This window comes from Narcine bancroftii, chromosome 3 (genome assembly GCF_036971445.1).
Source record: "Narcine bancroftii isolate sNarBan1 chromosome 3, sNarBan1.hap1, whole genome shotgun sequence".
Lineage (NCBI taxonomy): Eukaryota > Metazoa > Chordata > Chondrichthyes > Torpediniformes > Narcinidae > Narcine > Narcine bancroftii.
The window spans coordinates 12855546-12873489 of record NC_091471.1 but is presented as its reverse complement, the minus strand read 5'-3'; the positions used below and the strand labels follow the sequence as shown (position 1 = coordinate 12873489).

Below are 17944 nucleotides of genomic sequence, written 5' to 3'. Positions count from 1 at the left end.
CTGGGTTCTAAATTATGCGGATCAAGCCCGCCTCCTTATAAGGTCCACTTCCTTCACCCTTACAAAATGAAGCACGGGCAGCCTTCTCCCACATAAAGGAGGACATCGCGAAAGCCACATCCTATGCGGTGGATGAATCTTCCCCCTTCCAGGTGGCGAGCTATGCATCCGATTTCACCCTGGTCACCACCCTCAATCAGGCAGGCTGGTCTATTGCCTTTTTCTCCAGCACCCACCAGGGCCCTGAAGTCCGACATTCCTCTATAGAGAAGGAGGCTCAGGCAATAGTTGAGGCAGTATGGCACTGGAGGCACTACCCAACCGGCAGACGTTTTACCCTGCTCACGGTCCAACGGGCCGTGGCATTTGTGTTCAACAATAAATAACGGGGTAAGATAAAGAATAATAACATTTTGAGGTGGAGGATTGAGCTCTCCATCTACAATTACGACATCTTATACCAGCTGTGGAAGCTCAACGAGCCCTCAGATGCCCTGTCATGGGGGACATGTGCCAGCACACAAGTTGATCTCCTCAAAGCCCTCCACAATGACCTCTGCCACCCCAGTGTCTCGAGATTTTTTTCGCTTTATCAAATCTCAGAATCTGCCGTACTCCATTGGGGATGTCAGAGACATGACCAAGGACTGCAGGGTTTGTGCAGTGTGCAAGCCACACTTCTACCAACTGGACAGGGAGCACCTGATAAAAGCCACCCACCCCTTCAAACACATGATCGTCAACATCAAGGGCCCCCTTCCCTCCACCAACCGTAATACCTACTTCCTCACGGTTATTGATGAGTATTCACAGTTTCCCTTTGCCATCCCTGCCCTGACATGACCACCATCACAATCATTGGAGCCCTGCCCAACCTGTTCACCCTGTTCGCGTACCCATCGCACATCCACAGCAATGATGAGCTGCACCAATTCCTGATGGCTAGGGGGTATCGCCACCAGCAGGACAACTACTTATAACCCCCAGGGTTATACCACCTTCATACCACCTTCCCATATCTGGATAACATCACGATCTGCAGCTCACCGGCAGGAGGTCCTTCCATGCCACTTCATCTCTGCTATGTACTACCACTAATGCTCATGGTAGAATTTTCTCCTTCCCCAGGAAGTCCATGTCGGGGACCTCCTGGCTGAAATCTCCAAGGCCAGTCCTGCTACAAAAACACACGAGGGGCCAAAAAACTAACCGCCTAGTCGAAAGGGTTCAGCTCCTCCACGTGAACCCCCAATATGCACATGGAGCTTACCCAGATGGGTGCGAGGAAACGGTCTCCATCTGGGACCTCGCACACGCAGGGGGCTCCGAGAACCACTCACACCAAAGAGCACTCCCCCACCACGGACACTAGGTACCGTCGCACCCTCCCCCTACCCCAGTCATTCCAGCCAAGCCGTCACGTCCCCAGCAGGACAACCCAGCGCTGGAGGTCCGGGATGAGACAACGGTCCCGGCAGCAACCAAACAACCGGCGCTCCGTTGGTCAGTATGGAAGATCAAGCCACCAGACTGGCTTAACCTGTAAGACTTTGTGCCCCATGTCACCCTGCCAGTCAATAAAAAAAACAAGGGGTGAATGTGGTAAATTGCTGAATTCCGTCCCATCCTGTGACTGTATCTGCGGCCCCTCCCTCTCTTGACCATGTATAAAGCCTCTAACAGCTTGACTCTTCCCCAGAAAGCTGGGGTCACAGCACCGGACGAGGTCTCTGTCCCTGTAGATCAGTGACTCAGTCTCAGCCTCTCGAGTTATTCACTCCATACCCTTTTCATCCGTTTATCTATCCAAATTTTTAAGTATCGATATCGAATGTGTATTCACCACTTCAGCTGGCGGCTCGTACCACATTCTTACCACTTTCTGCATGGAGAAGTTCCCCATAATGTTCCCTTTAAGTACGAATGGGACGAAGGGAAGTTATCAAATGTAAGCAATAGGGTTCTAGTTTAATTCAGGGAGCATGTTTGGCAGAGACAATTCACCTGAAAGGCCTGTTCCTGTGCTGTTCTATGTTCTACATTTAGCAGGAGTTAAATCGATTGTACTGCAACTAGTTCTGGTTTGGCCGCCAAATGGGGAATAGCATGAATTGTTTCCATCTACTGTGGATGACAAACACAGATTATTCAATAGTTGCTCCCTTAGGTCAGATTGTATTGTGCAGCAAGCTCTGTTCACACTCCATATTTGCTGCCATTCATTGTTTGGTCATACCCCTTCTCTATTTACTTTGAGTCCATTTGACCTGCAGCTACTTCAAATATTTTTGGTCCATTAACATCAAATAAATGAACACTTTAGAGCAAGAGACTCATGTCACTGCTTGAACTCATTTCACTAAAGATATTTGTCTTTAGCAATGAGGCAGGAGATCTTCCATCTTTCTGTTCTGATTTCTCCGTGACAGTTCATTTAAAGCAGAGGTTGACAGGTTCTTGATCAACACCGTTGTCAAAGGTTGGAGAGGAGAATGAGGTTGAGAGGAAAAATTCATCAGCTGTGATTCAAGTGGTGCAGCGGGCTTGATGGGCTGAATGGCCTCATTCTCCTCCTGGTCTTCCGATCTATCGCATTATCTCCACTATGCGACTCCCAATCCTTGACCACCATTTCACCGTCCCATCTCACAGCCGCTCCAAATGCCCTGAACCTAACTCTCAAGGTTCCAATCTTACCCCATTCCCCACCCCTTAGTGGCCCCCAAATCACCCATCTCCGCGGATCTTCTGACCAAACCTGCCCCTTCAGCCCACCAAATTTGTCACCTATTATCACAGCAGAAAAAGGGAAGGTTCATCCATGTTCTGGAAGAGGGGACAGAGAGTAGTGTTATCTAAGTTTGCATATGTCACTAAATTGAATGGAAAAGTGAATTGTGCAGAAGATATAGAGAGTCTGCAGAGAATTATAGATGGTTGAATGAGTGGGGAAGACTCTGCCAGATGGATTACAATGTTGGTAACTGTGCGGTTATCCCCTTTGAAAGGAAAAATGGAAGTTCACAGTAGCATAGCGGTTAGTGCAACATTGTTAGAACCAACAAGGACGGGTCAGATACAGCAATGAGTTCTCCGAACCCTTCTCCATTGACCACGGCGTGAAGCAAGGCTGTGTTCTCGCACCAACCCTCTTTTCAATCTTCTTCAGCATGATGCTGAAACAAGCCATGAAAGACCTCAACAACGAAGACGCTGTTTACATCCGGTACCCCACAGATGGCAGTCTCTTCAATCTGAGGCGCCTGCAAGCTCACACCAAGACACAAGAGCAACTTGTCCATGAACTACTCTTTGCAGATGATGCCGCTTTAGTTGCCCATTCAGAGCCAGCTCTCCAGCGCATGACGTCCTGTTTTGCGGAAACTGCCAAAATGTTTGGCCTGGAAATCAGCCTGAAGAAAACTGAGGTCCTCCATCAGCCAGCTCCCCACCATGACTACCAGCCGCCCCACATCTCCATCGGGCATACAAAACTCAAAATGGTCAACCAGTTTACCTATCTCGGCTGCACCATTTCATCTGATGCAAGGATCGACAAAGAGATAGACAACAGACTCGCCAAGGCAAATAGTGCTTTTGGAAGACTATACAGAGTCTGGAAAAACAACCACCTGAAGAAACAAACAAAGATCAGCGTGTAGAGAGCCGTTGTCATACCCACACTCCTGTTCGGCTCCGAATCATGGGTCCTCTACCGGCATCACCTACGGTTCCCAGAACGCTCCATCAGCGCTGTCTCCGCTCCATCCTCAACATTCACTGGAGTGACTTCATCACCAACATCGAAGTTCTCGAGCTGGCAGAATCCGCAAGCATCGAATCCACGCTGCTGAAGACCCAACTGCGCCTTCCCAAGATCGTGTTCTATGGCGAGCTTTCCACTGGCCACCGAGACAGAGGTGCACCAAAGAAGAGATGCAAGGACTGCTTAAAGAAATCTCTTGGTGCCTGCCACATTGACCACCGCCAGTGGGCTGATCTCGCCTCCAACCGTGCAACTTGGCATCTCACAGTTCAGCAGGCAGCAACCTCCTTTGAAGAAGACTGCACAGCCCACCTCACTGACAAAAGACAAAGGAGGAAAAACCCAACACCCAACCCCAACCAACCAATTTTCTCTTGCAACCGCTGTAACCGTGCCTGCCTGTCCCGCATCGGACTTGTCAGTCACCAACGAGCCTGCAGCAGACGTGGACATACCCCTCCATAAATCTTCGTCCGTGAAGCCAAGCCAAAAAAAGAAAAGAGAAAGAAAGAACACCAACGATCGGTACTGGGATTTGAATCGCACGCTGTCTGTATGGAGTTTGTATGTTCTCCCTGTGTCTCCGTGGGTTTTCCCTGGGGGCTCCGGTTTCCTCCCACCATTCAAAAAACGTACTGGAGGTTGTAGGTCAATTGGGTGTAATCGGGTGGCACGGGCTCATGTCCCGAAATGGCCTGTTACCAAGCTGTATGTCTAAATTTAAATTTAAATTTGATTATTATTCAAATGGAAAGCAACTGCAACACAGTGCCATCCAGAAGGGCTTGGGAGTGGAAATGCACATTGTGCAGAGGATATGGATAGAGAAAAATAGATTAAGTGAATGGGCAAGGTTCTGGCAGATGGAAGACAGTATTGGGAAATGTGAGGTTATCCACTTTGGAAGGAAAATTGGAAGCTCAGAGTATTATTTAAATGGTAAGCGATTGAAGCATGCTGCCATGCAGATGGATTTGAGAAGTGTTAGGTAAAAACATCATGAGATGGGAAAGGTCACATCTGCATTCTGTTACTCCTTAGTACTGGGTGACTCCTTCTCCGGTCCCATCTCATGATGTTTTTACCTTACAGAAGGCTTGTGCACGAATCGCAAAAGGTCAGTCTGCAGGTGGAGCAGGCTATCAAGAAGGCAAATGGAATGCTGGCCTTCACTGCCAGAGGGATTGAATTTAGGAGCAGGGAGGTTATGCTGCAACTGTATAAGGTACTGGTGAGGCCGCATCTGGAGCACTGCGTGCAGTTCTGGTCTCCTTACATGAGGAAGGATGTACTGGCTTTGAAGGCGGTCCAGAGGAGGGGGTTAGGCTATGCGGAGAGATTGAGTTATCTGGGACTGTACTCACTGGAATGGGAGGTGATAAAAATCTTCGCTAGGATTCTCCTAAATAGAATAATACCTAGTGTCGCCGAGAATATTCTCCCAGAATCACAGTGCGGCTTTCGCGCAAACAGAGGAACTATTGACATGGTCTTTGCCCTCAAACAGCTCCAAGAAAAGTGCAGAGAACAAAACAAAGGACTCTACATCACCTTTGTTGACCTCACCAAAGCCTTCAACACCGTGAGCAGGAAAGGGCTTTGGCAAATACTAGAGCGCATCGGATGTCCCCCAAAGTTCCTCAACATGATTATCCAACTGCACGAAAACCAACAAGGTCGGGTCAGATACAGCAATGAGCTCTCTGAACCCTTCTCCATTAACAATGGCGTGAAGCAAGGCTGTGTTCTCGCACCAACCCTCTTTTCAATCTTCTTCAGCATGATGCTGAACCAAGCCATGAAAGACCCCAACAATGAAGACGCTGTTTACATCCGGTACCGCACGGATGGCAGTCTCTTCAATCTGAGGCGCCTGCAAGCTCACACCAAGACACAAGAGAAACTTGTCCGTGAACTACTCTTTGCAGACGATGCCGCTTTAGTTGCCCATTCAGAGCCAGCTCTTCAGCGCTTGACGTCCTGCTTTGCGGAAACTGCCAAAATGTTTGGCCTGGAAGTCAGCCTGAAGAAAACTGAGGTCCTCCATCAGCCAGCTCCCCACCATGACTACCAGACCCCCCACATCTCCATCGGGCACACAAAACTCAAAACGGTCAACCAGTTTACCTATCTCGCCTGCACCATTTCATCAGATGCAAGGATCGACAATGAGATAGACAACAGACTCGCCAAGGCAAACAGCGCCTTTGGAAGACTACACAAAAGAGTCTGGAAAAACAACCAACTGAAAAACCTCACAAAGATAAGCGTATACAGAGCCGTTGTCATACCCACACTCCTGTTCGGCTCCGAATCATGGGTCCTCTACCGGCACCACCTACGGCTCCTAGAACGCTTCCACCAGCGTTGTCTCCGCTCCATCCTCAACATCCATTGGAGCGCTTTCATCCCTAACGTTGAAGTACTCGAGATGGCAGAGGTCGACAACATCGAGTCCACGCTGCTGAAGATCCAGCTGCGCTGGGTGGGTCATGTCTCCAGAATGGAGGACCATCGCCTTCCCAAGATCGTGTTATATGGCGAGCTCTCCACTGGCCACCGTGACAGAGGTGCACCAAAGAAAAGGTACAAGGACTGCCTAAACAAATCTCTTGGTGCCTGCCACATTGACCACCGCCAGTGGGCTGATATCGCCTCAAACCGTGCATCTTGGCGCCTCACAGTTTGGCGGGCAGCAAGCTCCTTTGAAGAAGACCGCAGAGCCCACCTCACTGACAAAAGGCAAAGGAGGAAAAACCCAACACCCAACCCCAACCAACCAATTTTCCCCTGCTGCCGCTGCAACCGTGTCTGCCTGTCCCGCATCGGACTTGTCAGCCACAAACGAGCCTGCAGCTGACGTGGACTTTTACCCCCTCCATAAATCTTCGTCCGCGAAGCCAAGCCAAAGAAGATAACATTATGAAAGGCAGAGTGATGACCACATGACCAGAAGGATCTGCAACTTTTTGGGAGGATACAGAAGAGGTTCACCAGAATGTCGCATGTATGAGAGAGTAGCTACAAGGAAAGGTTATAAAAACTTAAGTTGTATTCTCTGGAGCATTGAAGGCTAAGAGAGGACCTGGTAGAAGGACATAAAATTATGAAAAGGATGGATAAGGTTGGTCACCAGTGTGTCTTTCCTCAGGTGGAAATTTCAAACATGGGCAAACTTTAGTTTAAGTTGAGAGTAGAAAGATGGAGATTGATGAGGCCATTTTTATTTTACCTGGAGAATGGTCCATGACTGGAAAGCACTGCCAGGTGAGGCAGTGCAAGTTGATGTAATACCAACATTTAGGATGCATTTAAACAGGCCGAGAGTGGAGGGATTTCGATCATGGGATTAATTTGTTTTGCATCATGGTCAGTGCAGACCTGGTGGGGCAAAAGATCAGTCCCTTCGATGTACTGCTTTATATTCTGTGTTCCCAGTGTTACTTGGTACGGAATGAGTGAAGTCGTGCTGTCGCTAGTGCAACCTCTATCCAGTGCTGTGTGTGTGTGTCTGTGCACAATGAAAAATTGCTCAGTGTACTGGAGACAGTACCCAAATGTGCTGGAGAAACGGAGCAGGCTATGGAAGTAAAGGGCAATCAATGCAAAAGGGAAGTTGATGAAGAACTCAAGTCCAAAATGTTGCTTATGTATCTTTATCGTGGTATATACTGTACACTCTTTGACCAACTGAGTTTTTCCAGCATTGTGTTTTTATTTCAACCACGGTGTCTGCAGTCTTGTGTTTTACCAATGTTAGGGGCCTGGGTAACTAAAGTTTCAGGTATAAGCAAAAAACAGGCAAGTACCTGAATACAAAGGTGGAGGGTTGTGGTGGTGGTGGGGGGGGGGGGGGGTTGGGGGGAAGAAGGAGAGGAGGGAGGAAGGGGCAAGGGCAGGGGCACAGGCTGAGAGGTAAGAGGTCATGGGTTGGAGAGTGGAAGAGAAAGAGCTGAGGTGATAGGAGGAGAGGGAGGGGAAGCAGTGCAGAGCTGGATAGGGAAAGAAAGAGACTATCATGAAGGGTTCGTGCTGCCTGGTTGGAAGCTGCCTAGATCAGGGGTGCCCAAGCTTGCTTAATGCAAGAGCCACGGACTAGTACGATAAACATCAGATGTTTGGAAGCTGAAATCAAGCAATTGCAAGCCACGCCCACTAAAAGCTACCATTGTGAGCACCAGCTTGTACGATTCCTGTCTCAGCCAATATATTACATGTCGGAGAGCCGCATTTGGCTCTTGAGCCACAGTGTGGCCACCCCAGTATATGTGGAATATAAGGCGTTGTTTCTCCAAATGGCAGGTGGCCTTGGTTTGGCAGTGCACGAGGCCATGGACAGACATATTGCTGTGGGATTGGTGTGTGGAATTAAATGTGATGGGGTCGTGATATGTGGTAGGTTGCAACTGGGCGTGTGGTTCATGGAGGGGAATGGATCAGAGGGACCAAGGGAAGCCACTTCCAGCTGACGATGGCGGTGCAAATACAGAAACTAAATATTCAGTAATAAATAATGAGGAGTGTAAGGACTTCTGAAACAAGTCTGTGAATGAGTCCTTTGGTTCAAGGTGCTGATGGCTGAGGGGTGGCAGCTATTCCTGAACCTCGGGCGGCACGGTTGGCGCAACGCTATTACAGAGCGAGCGACCGAGGTTGAAATCTGTAACAGGTTTTTACGTTGCCCACCATGTCAGCAGGGTTTTTTTTTCCGGTTGCTATGGTTTTCTCCCATCCTCCAAAACATACGAGGGTTGTTGGTTAATTTGGGTGCAATTGTGCAGTAAGGGTTGAAGTGTCTGGAATCGGCTTCTACCATGCTCTAAATAAAAATAAACAAACCTGGACTTAGGAGTGTCGCTGGAATTGTTCCACTCTTGTTCTTTTTATTGCTTGTATTCAGCAGTGGACAATATTTCACTCCATTGCTTTCTTAATTCTGCTCCTCTTCCAGGTCTCTGGGTTTCAATGAAATTACTTTCGGGAGACCTGAAACAAATTTACAAGGACCATCCTCATTTGGTAGACAGGAACACAGTGGTTGCAAGGAAAATGGGATTTCCTGAGATCATCATGCCAGGTGAGTTTTCTGTCGATTTGTTTTGTCCAAGTTCATTGACTGCTGCTGTTCAGGTTGCAAGTGAAAGGAGAGAGAGAGAGAGAGAGAGAGAGAGAGAGAGAGAGAGAGAGAGAGAGAGGGGGGGGGGAGAGAGAGAGAGAGCCAGAGAGAGAGAGAGAGAGAGAGAGAGGGGAGAGAGAGAGAGAGAGAGAGAGAGAGAGAGAGAGAGGGGAGAGAGAGAGAGAGAGGTTCAAGTTTCTGCTCACAAATGGCAATGACCTCAAAGATGTGTTATTTAAAATCATGGAGTTATGGTTTGGAAGCAGGGAGAACAGTTCTTTAATTGGCGGCCAGGCAGAGAGACTAAATGACAATGGTATGGATCAGAGGGGATGATTGCAAACTGAAATAGCCAGGAGAGGGGTAATGTAAAACTGAACTGTGGAAACGTGAGTTACTGGTATAGATTGACTGGCGATTTGAAGTTGCTGAATTCAGGTGTTCACTTGGAAGGCCACAATGCAAAGAGGATATATTCCTCAAATGCACGTGCTTAGAACAGTGTGAGTTGCCAAACACAGAGAGGAGGGAGTTACATGTAATCTAACACCCAACCCCAACCAACCAATTTTCCCCTGCAACCGCTGCAACCGTGTCTGCCTGTCCTGCATCGGACTTGTCAGCCACAAACGAGCCTGCAGCTGACGTGGACATTTACCCCCTCCATAAATCTTCGTCCGCGAAGCCAAGCCAAAGAGAAGAAAGAGAAGGGATGACCTATCCCGGACCCACAGCACCTGTGCATTAGTCAAACCACTCTGCATTTAGGTTTCAGTTTTGGAAGGAGCGCATCGTGAGGACTGAAATGGAAGAATAATTAAATCAACAATTTATTCCTGCATCCCCTAATTTTGTTCTCGAGAAGGAGAATCTTCATCTGTCCCATCAATCCCTTTAAAGACCAAAAAGATCTCACCAATTAATTCCTTGCCATTATGTTTTCTGGAGCTTGTGCTCAGCAGTCATGTGGAAAGCATTAGAGGTGGGGTGTGGGGGGGTGGTGGGGTAGTGGTGGGAAAGAACCTTGTAACCTTCCGCCCTGTTTCCTGACCAATGTACAACTCCTGGCTTGGCATCATTTTCATTGATTCCTCACACAGTATTTCCAATTTATCTCCTTTTAAGATTATGGCTCAGAGTGTCAGGCAACGCCCATAGGTAGAGATGATCAGTCAATATTTTGGGTTGGGACCCTCTGAAGCAGGAAGGGGGTGATGGATTTATTAACCCACTTTCCTGCTTCAATCATCAATGTGGAGGGGCAAGTAAGTGCAAGGGTAGCACGTCTTGTGGTCACAGAGGTAGTTACCAAGAGGATGATTGGTGCGAAGGAATGAGTGTACAAGGGAGTCACGGAAGGAGTGATCTCTATGGGAAGCAGAAATAGGAGGGGAGAGGAGGATGTATCTCGGCGTAGGAGCCCACTGTAGGTAATGGAAATAGCAGAGAAATATATGTTGGATGCAGAGGCTGGTGGATTGGTTGTTCAGGATGAGGGTGTCTGGCAGGGAAGGGCCTGGGGAGATGTGCAGGAAATAGAAGAGATGCAAGTGAGGGCTGAGTTAATGGCAGTAGTGGGGAAGCCAGGTTTTCTGAAGGAGAACATCTCAGATGTCCTGCAATAGAAGGCCTCATCCTGAGGCTTACCTCCTTAGGACTGTTTGGTAGCCACTTGAATCTGGTGGCATGCGGTTTTAAGCTCATCTGCTTGATGGGAGAAGGGAGGGGAGAGTGTGACTTAGAAAAGGTAAGTCATTTATTATGTTGGGTCCCACAATCTCTGCCTGATCCAATCTGTAGGGTGGCATGGTTACGTAAGGGGATGGCACAGTTAGCAAGGTGGGGGCTGAAAAACTGTTAAAGCACCAGCAACTATTTGTAAAGAGATTGCACGTTCTCCCCATGTCTGTGTGGGCATTTCATATACCAGGGGTGTAGAGCATTTGGGTGTAATGAAGCAGCACAGGGCGTGCTACCGCGCTGTATGTCTAAATTTAAATATAAATTTGAGTGATTGGTGAGGAGGTACAAGGTAATGGGCAGCGCATTGTGTGTCGAGGTTGGCACAATGTCTTACAGTACCAGTGACCCAGGTTCAAATTCACCACTGAGTGTAAGGAGTTTGTATGTTCTCCCCATGTCTGTGTGGGGTTTTCCCCAGGTGCTCTGGTTTCCACCCACCATATGAAATATACCAGGGGTGTAGGCCATTTGGGTGTAATGGAGCAGCACGGGCTCATGGGCCAAAGGGCGTGCTACCACGTTGTATGTCTAAATTTAAATATAAATTTGAGTGATTGGTGAGGAGGTATAAGGTAATGGGCAGCGCATTGTGTGTCGAGGTTGGCACAATGCCTTACAGTACCAATGACCCAGGTTCGAATTCACCACTGAGTGTAAGGAGTTTGTATGTTCTGCCCGTGTCTGATTGGGTTTTCTCTGGGCACTCCAGTTTCCTCTCACATTCCAAAGATGTCTGGGTTGGTGTAATTGGGCGGTGTGGGCTCGTGAGCCGGAAGTGCCTGTTACTGTGTTGCATCTCTACTTGGGAAGCACGATTAGCGCAACGCTGCTTACACTACCAGGTTCGAATCTGGCTCTGTCTGTATTGGGTTTATTTATTAGATTAGATTCAACATTATTGTCACGGTGCCAAATAAAATACAAAGCCAATGAAGTACAATTAGCATCTAACCAGAAGTTGAAAATAGTGCTGTATACAAATAACTACATGCGAATAAAAACAAGAAACCAAATATAAAAGTACTGACAGTACAATGCAAGACCAGTCCCACTCAGCGCTCTGATTTAAGGTTCGGCAGGGTCACAGCCTCGGGGGGGGGGGGGAAGCTCTTCTTCAGCCAACTCGTTTGAGGATGAAGGCTCCTGTAGCGCTGACCTGATGGGAGAAGAGTAAAAAGCCCATAGTTAGGGTGTGATGCATCCTTGATGATGCTCTTTACCCTGTCCAGCACCCCTGGTAGATGTTCTCAATAGTGGGCAATTGGATGCCGATAATCCGCAGGGCAGTTTTGACCGCCTGTCTGCATTCTCTTTGTGTCTGTGTGGGTTTTCCCTGGTTGCTACGGTTTCCTCCCGCCCATCGTAGGTCAATTAATCAGCTTGGACCTCATGGGTAGAAGGTCCTGTTAATTTACTTTAATTCAATTTAAAATAAAATCAAAACTCGTGTGAGTGTAGAGCCTCCAGCTGAACGTGGACCAATGCAGCCTTTCCAACCTGTTCCAAGCTGAGAGGCCCGCGACAGATGAATTGTTGACAAGAGCACCATCTGAAGTGGCTTGTTAATGGTGCTTCAAATGGAGCAGGTCACCGGAGGGGGGTGGGGGGTGTGTCATGATACATGGTAATAATCACAAAGTAACAGCAAATTAACAATCCAAAAACAACAAAGCAGTAAATTGTAGTACCTGGAGGAAAACAGAATAATTACCATGACAGAATGTTTTTTTTCTGGCACATTATTGATTGTCCATCACTTTTGAAAATGGGTTTGAAATTTCCCTTTCATTTTGGAACTCCCTCAACCGTGAAATGAAATCTGCTGAGAGGTTGATACAAATAAGTCTAAAAAAATAGTTAGCTCCTTCTTAATGGGTTGGCAACATTCTCCCTATTCACAAGATTGAAAGGCCGCATTAAAGTGCTTGTTGGCACTGACATAGGTGAGGGCGGCATGGGGCAGTTTAAAGGAGGTGGATGGTTTTTTTTACATATAGTGAATAGAGAACATGGAACATTACAGCGCAGTGCAGGATCTTTGGCCCACAATGTTGTGCCGACCCATATATACCTTCAAAAAAAAACAAAATCCTCCCTCCCTCAGGACTCTCCATTTTTCTTTCATCCATGTGCCTGTCTGAGAGTCTCTTAAATACAACCAATCCTGGCAATGCATGCCAGGCAACCACAACTCTGATCTCTCCCCTAAACTTTCCTCCCTTTACTTTGTACAGATATCCTCTGGTGTTTGCTTCTCCAGCACTGAGTAAAAAAGATGCGACTGTCTACCTTATCTATGCCTCTCATTATCTTGTAGACCTCTATTAAGTCACATCTCGTCCTTTTTTGTTCCCAAGAGAAATGTCCCAATCCTGGTAATGTCATGGTAAATCTCCTCTGCACACTCTCCATTGCTTCCACATCCTTCCTGTAATGAGGTGGCCAAAATTGAACACAATACTCTAAGTGCGGTCTCACCAGAGACTTATAGAGCTGCAGCATCACCTCAGATGAGTGTATGGTGCCAGAGGTAGTGGTGGAAGGGGATTTGATTGTGGCATTTAAGAAGGATCTAGATAAACACCTGAATATGCTGGGGATTAGAGGGTTATGGATCATGTGAAATGGGCAGAGTTTTAGATTAACTTGGGTATCAGATTCAGCACAGGCATGTGGGCCCAATGGGCCTCTTCCAGAATAAAGAACCTTTCATTCTCTGCCTTAAATGCACCAATGATCCAGCCTCTACTATCACCTCTGGCAACAAATTCCAAAGATTTACCACCCTCTGACTGAAGAAATACCTCCGCATCTCTGTTTTAAGCAGATGCCCTTCAATCCTGAAGCTGTGCCCTCTTGTCCAAGGATCTTGGGCCTTGTAGAGTTTTGGAGGGGTTATTTGAGTCGTTCCTTTAGTCATTTAGCATTCTCATTGCTATTTCTCAACCTGGTGATGCTGTGTCATAGAAACATAGAAAGATAGAAGATAGGAGCAGGAGTAGGTCATTCGACCCTTCGAGCCTGCTCCGCCATTCAACGAGATCATGGCTGATCTTAAAGTTCAGTACCCCTTCCCCGCCTTCTCTCCGTAACCTTTAATACCCTTATACTGAAGAAATAGATCTAATTCCCTCTTAAATATATTTAATGAACCTGCCTCTACTGCCCTCTGTGGCAATGAATTCCACAGATTCACCACCCTCTGGGTAAAGAAATTCCTCCTCATCTCAGTCCTAAATGGTTTGCCTATTATCCTCAAACCATGGCCCCGGGTTCTGGATTTTCCCATCCTTGGAAACATCCCATCTGCATCCATTCTGTCCAGTCCTGCCAGAATTTTATAGGTCTCTATGAGATCCCCTCTCAATCTTCTAAACTCCAGCGAGTACAATCCCAATTTGCGCAATCTTTCCTCATAAGTCATTCCTGCCATTCCAGGTATCAGCCTGGTGAATCGCCTCTGCACTCCCTCCATTGCAAGAACATCCTTCCTTAGATAAGGTGACCAAAACTGCACACAATACTCCAGGTGGGGTCTCACCAAGGCCCTGTACAGCTGCAATAAGGTATCCTTGTTCCTATACTCAAACCCTCTTGATATGAAGGCCAACATACCATTTGCCTTTTTAACCGCCTGCTGTACCTGCATGCTCGTCTTCAGAGACTGGTGTACAAGTACCCCTAGGTCTCTCTGCACTTCCCCATCTCTTAATCTATTGCCATTCAAATAGTAATCTGATGGTCCTGTATCCCATTCCCAATGGGAGCAGCAGAAAGATGCTGTGAGTGGGATGGCAGGGTTCCTCAATGAGTTTGCGAGCTCTCTTCAGACAACAATCCCTGCAGATCACGTCAACTGGGGTGGAGCGGGGGAGGGGGGGTGGTGGTGAGCCAGACTCCAGTGATCCTCTCCGCCACCCTTATGATCCTGTGGATTGATCCCCGATCCTTTACTCTGCAGCAGCCGGCCAGGAGGCTCTGAATAGAGTTCTTGTCGAAAGTTGACATGATGGGGGCCGGTAGCCTTGCCCGCTTCAGTCTTCTCAGGCTATGCAGTTGCTGACAAGTGAGGAGATGTTTTGAGTCCAGGATAGGTCACTCAGCAGGATGAGCAGCATCTGTGAACCGAGAAACAGTTACTAATTTCTCTCAATATTTGAACAAAGTTATCCACCTGAATTGCTACCCTCTGCAGATGGTACCTGCACTGCTGTGTGTTTCTAGCCTGTACCAACTGATGTTGTCACTTTGCCCAGTGCCTTCTGTGCTGAATTGGCCCATGCAAGTTAGCATTCAAGTTTATTGCCACATGAACTGTGGTACAGTGAGAGCATTCATTTTGCGAGTAGTCCAGCAAGTCAACCCGTGCATAAAACAGTAGTAAAATCACAGTACAGACGTGGTGAGACACAGAGTTAAAGAGAAGGTTTGTGCGATGTCAACACTAATTTAACACTGTGAGGTCTGTTCAGGAGTCTGATAACAGCGAGAAAGAAAATGTCCTTGAATTAGGTGGCCCGTGATCTCCCACTCGTGAATCTTTGGTCTGACAGGAAGAGGGAGAAGAAAGTGTGATCTGGGTGGGACGAGTCTTAAATCTTTTAGCTGCTTTTACAGTGGCTGAAATTATATCTCTTTGAAAAGCTTTCAATTAAAGTGGGAAGTTGCAAGGTTATATAAAATGCAATATTATTGCTGAACTGAGATTTGGTTTTACAATGCTCTCTGTCCACCTTTGATAGATGTTGTTCGACTCCTCCGAATTGGAGCATTCCTGATTGAGAAACTCCCCCTCTGATTGATGGAAGGTTCTTTTCATCACAAAACATTGGGACTCAGCATGGAATCATGCTCTTTCCTTTCCCTTTATCCAGGAGATGTCCGCAATGATATTTACGTCACGCTTGTTCAGGGAGAGTTCGACAAGCAGAACAAGACCACCCAGAAGAATGTTGAGGTCACAATGTGTGTCTGTGATGAAAATGGAGAGGTAATTTCGGTAAGTAACAAGTAACAAGTGTCAGGTAACGATGATGCCCAGGAAGAGCTAATCCACTCCCTGGCATTCAATGATGCCATCACCGAATCCTCCATTATCTATATGCTCAACCTCAAACTGAACTGGAGTCACCATTTCTTCAACGTGGTCTCAAGAGCGAGTCAGAGGCTCGGAACCTGGCAGCAAGTAACTCACCTCCTAACTCACCAAAGCCTGTCCATTATTGACAAGGCTGAAGTCAGGAGCCTGAGGGAGCACTCTGCACTTGCCTGGATGAGTGCAGCTTCAATGACACTCCTTCCCATACGGGGCAGAGCAAACTACTTGATAGATATTCCATCCACCACCATTCACTCGCTCCATCCCCAGCATTTAGCAGAGGCTGTTTGCACCATCCTCACGGTGCGCTGCTGCAACTACCCGAGACTCCTGCAATGGCACCTTCTAAAACTAGTAGCTAGAAGGACAAGGGGCAGAAAAGGCATGGGGAAAACCACTCCCTGGAAGTTTCCCTCCAAACCACGCTGTCCCTTCACCATCATTGGGTCAAAATCCTGGAACTTGGCAATTAGGGATGAACAATTAATTGCTGTGTCAGGCTCTGACCATTGAGACCATTGAAAAGACCATTGGGGGAACCTCTTCCTAGCATGGAGGGCATCTACTACACTCAACGCAGTCGGAAAGCAATAAACATTGTGAAAGTCTCCACTCATTCCGCTTGTAAACTGTTCTCCTTCTGCTATCTGACAGGAGGTACCGAAGGACTCTGGCCCTTACATCCAGAGTGGGAAACAGCTTTTTACTGCAAGCCATCAGGCTCCTGAACTCCCATACAGATGTGAGAACGCATTGCTGAGAATCGCCTTTCTGTCCATTGAACCAGTGATGGTTTCTTCTGCACAGTCCGCCAAATCCAGGCTTCACACACTAGGTAGACAAGGCCTGAGTGTTGTGGGTCCACGGCAGTTCTTGCAGTGTGATCGCAAGCCTCCCCTTGTTGGGCATCCTCATCCGCCTTTGCAGCCGCTGGGAGATATTTCCCCTTCCGCCTGCTCCGCCGTTGGGATGATCACCTAGTGGTGTAGTAATGACACCACCCCTTCACTTGTTTTACCCCACTAGCTGAAGCGGTTTCCAGGTTGTGGCACAAGGAAAGATTTAGGAGATGAGTGAGGACCAGTGATGCCTACCATCCCCACCTTAGTGCGGCACAGCTCTCAGCACCAAAGATACTCCCTCTCCTCAGAGCTCCGTACACTATTAGATAGGGACATGAAGCTGGGAAAAATGGTTGATGCTGTAGGGGAATTCTAGGCAGTTGTCAGAGTAGGGTATTAGATCAGAACAACACTGTGGCTGAAGAGCCTGTACAATGCTGTATGTTTTATGATAAATTCTCTCTCTAGTGACTAGTTTGTTGACTGTTCAATGAATGTGGATATTGCTGGCAAAGCCAGCATCGCTGTGAGGAGTTTGTCCGTTCTCCCCATGAATGTGTGCGTTTCCTCCATGTGCTCTGGTTTCTTCCCACCCTCCAAATAAATAAAAATTAGGGATTGTTGGTTAATCAGGGTATTTGGGCTTTATAAGCTCATGCCCCAGGAGGGCCCGTTAACCGTGCTGTATCTCTAAATTTAAAAAAATTAATACAAGTATATATTGGCCATTAGTCCTAAATTGAGGAAGCACTTGAAAGGTCAGACTGTGTCAGGATAGCACATTAATGAGCCACAGAGGGTTTTAACAGCTATGGCCATCACTTATATTACACTGAAGTTTATCCTCATGTCTTCTCCCATTAAATGGACGTACTTCTCCAAGGATATTTCCCATTTGCCTAATCCTCGTCAATGTTCAATGGTCCCATCAGTGACGCTGACAGGTTGGCAAGGGGAGGTCCTTCAGCATTCCTAGAAATTTTAACTCATCCAGAGAATTCTTGGTTCAACGAGAACCTCTACAGATTCTGAGCTTGAGTGCAATATAGCAACATGCTGGGGAAACTCAGCAGGCCACGCAGCATCCGTGGGAAGTAAAAGGGCAGCATGGTTGGCATAGCGCTTAGCGCCACGCCTTTGCAGCACCAGCACTTGGGACTGGACCAGTATTCGAATCCCCGCCATGTCTGCGCGAGTTTTCCCTGGGGACTCTGGTTTCCTCCCACTTCAAAAACGTACCAGGGGTGTAGGTCAGTGGGGTGTAAATTTGGCAACATGGACTTGTGGGCCGAAATGGCCTGTTACCGTGCTGCGTGTCTAACATTTAAAAAGGCAGTTGGCCTTTCGGGCCTGCGGCCCTTCGTCAGGTGTCCTGTTTG

General features: G+C 47.6%; 1 protein-coding gene across 1 annotated transcript in view; it reads left to right on the top strand.

Moving 5' to 3' along the window:
• The window catches only part of LOC138756974 (dedicator of cytokinesis protein 2-like), a 1510503-nt gene that overhangs the window by 356011 nt on the left and 1136548 nt on the right, over positions 1-17944 (top strand). The window contains 2 exon segments of the mRNA XM_069923500.1: positions 8718-8843; positions 15500-15624. Coding sequence (XP_069779601.1) covers positions 8718-8843; positions 15500-15624 — 251 coding nt within the window.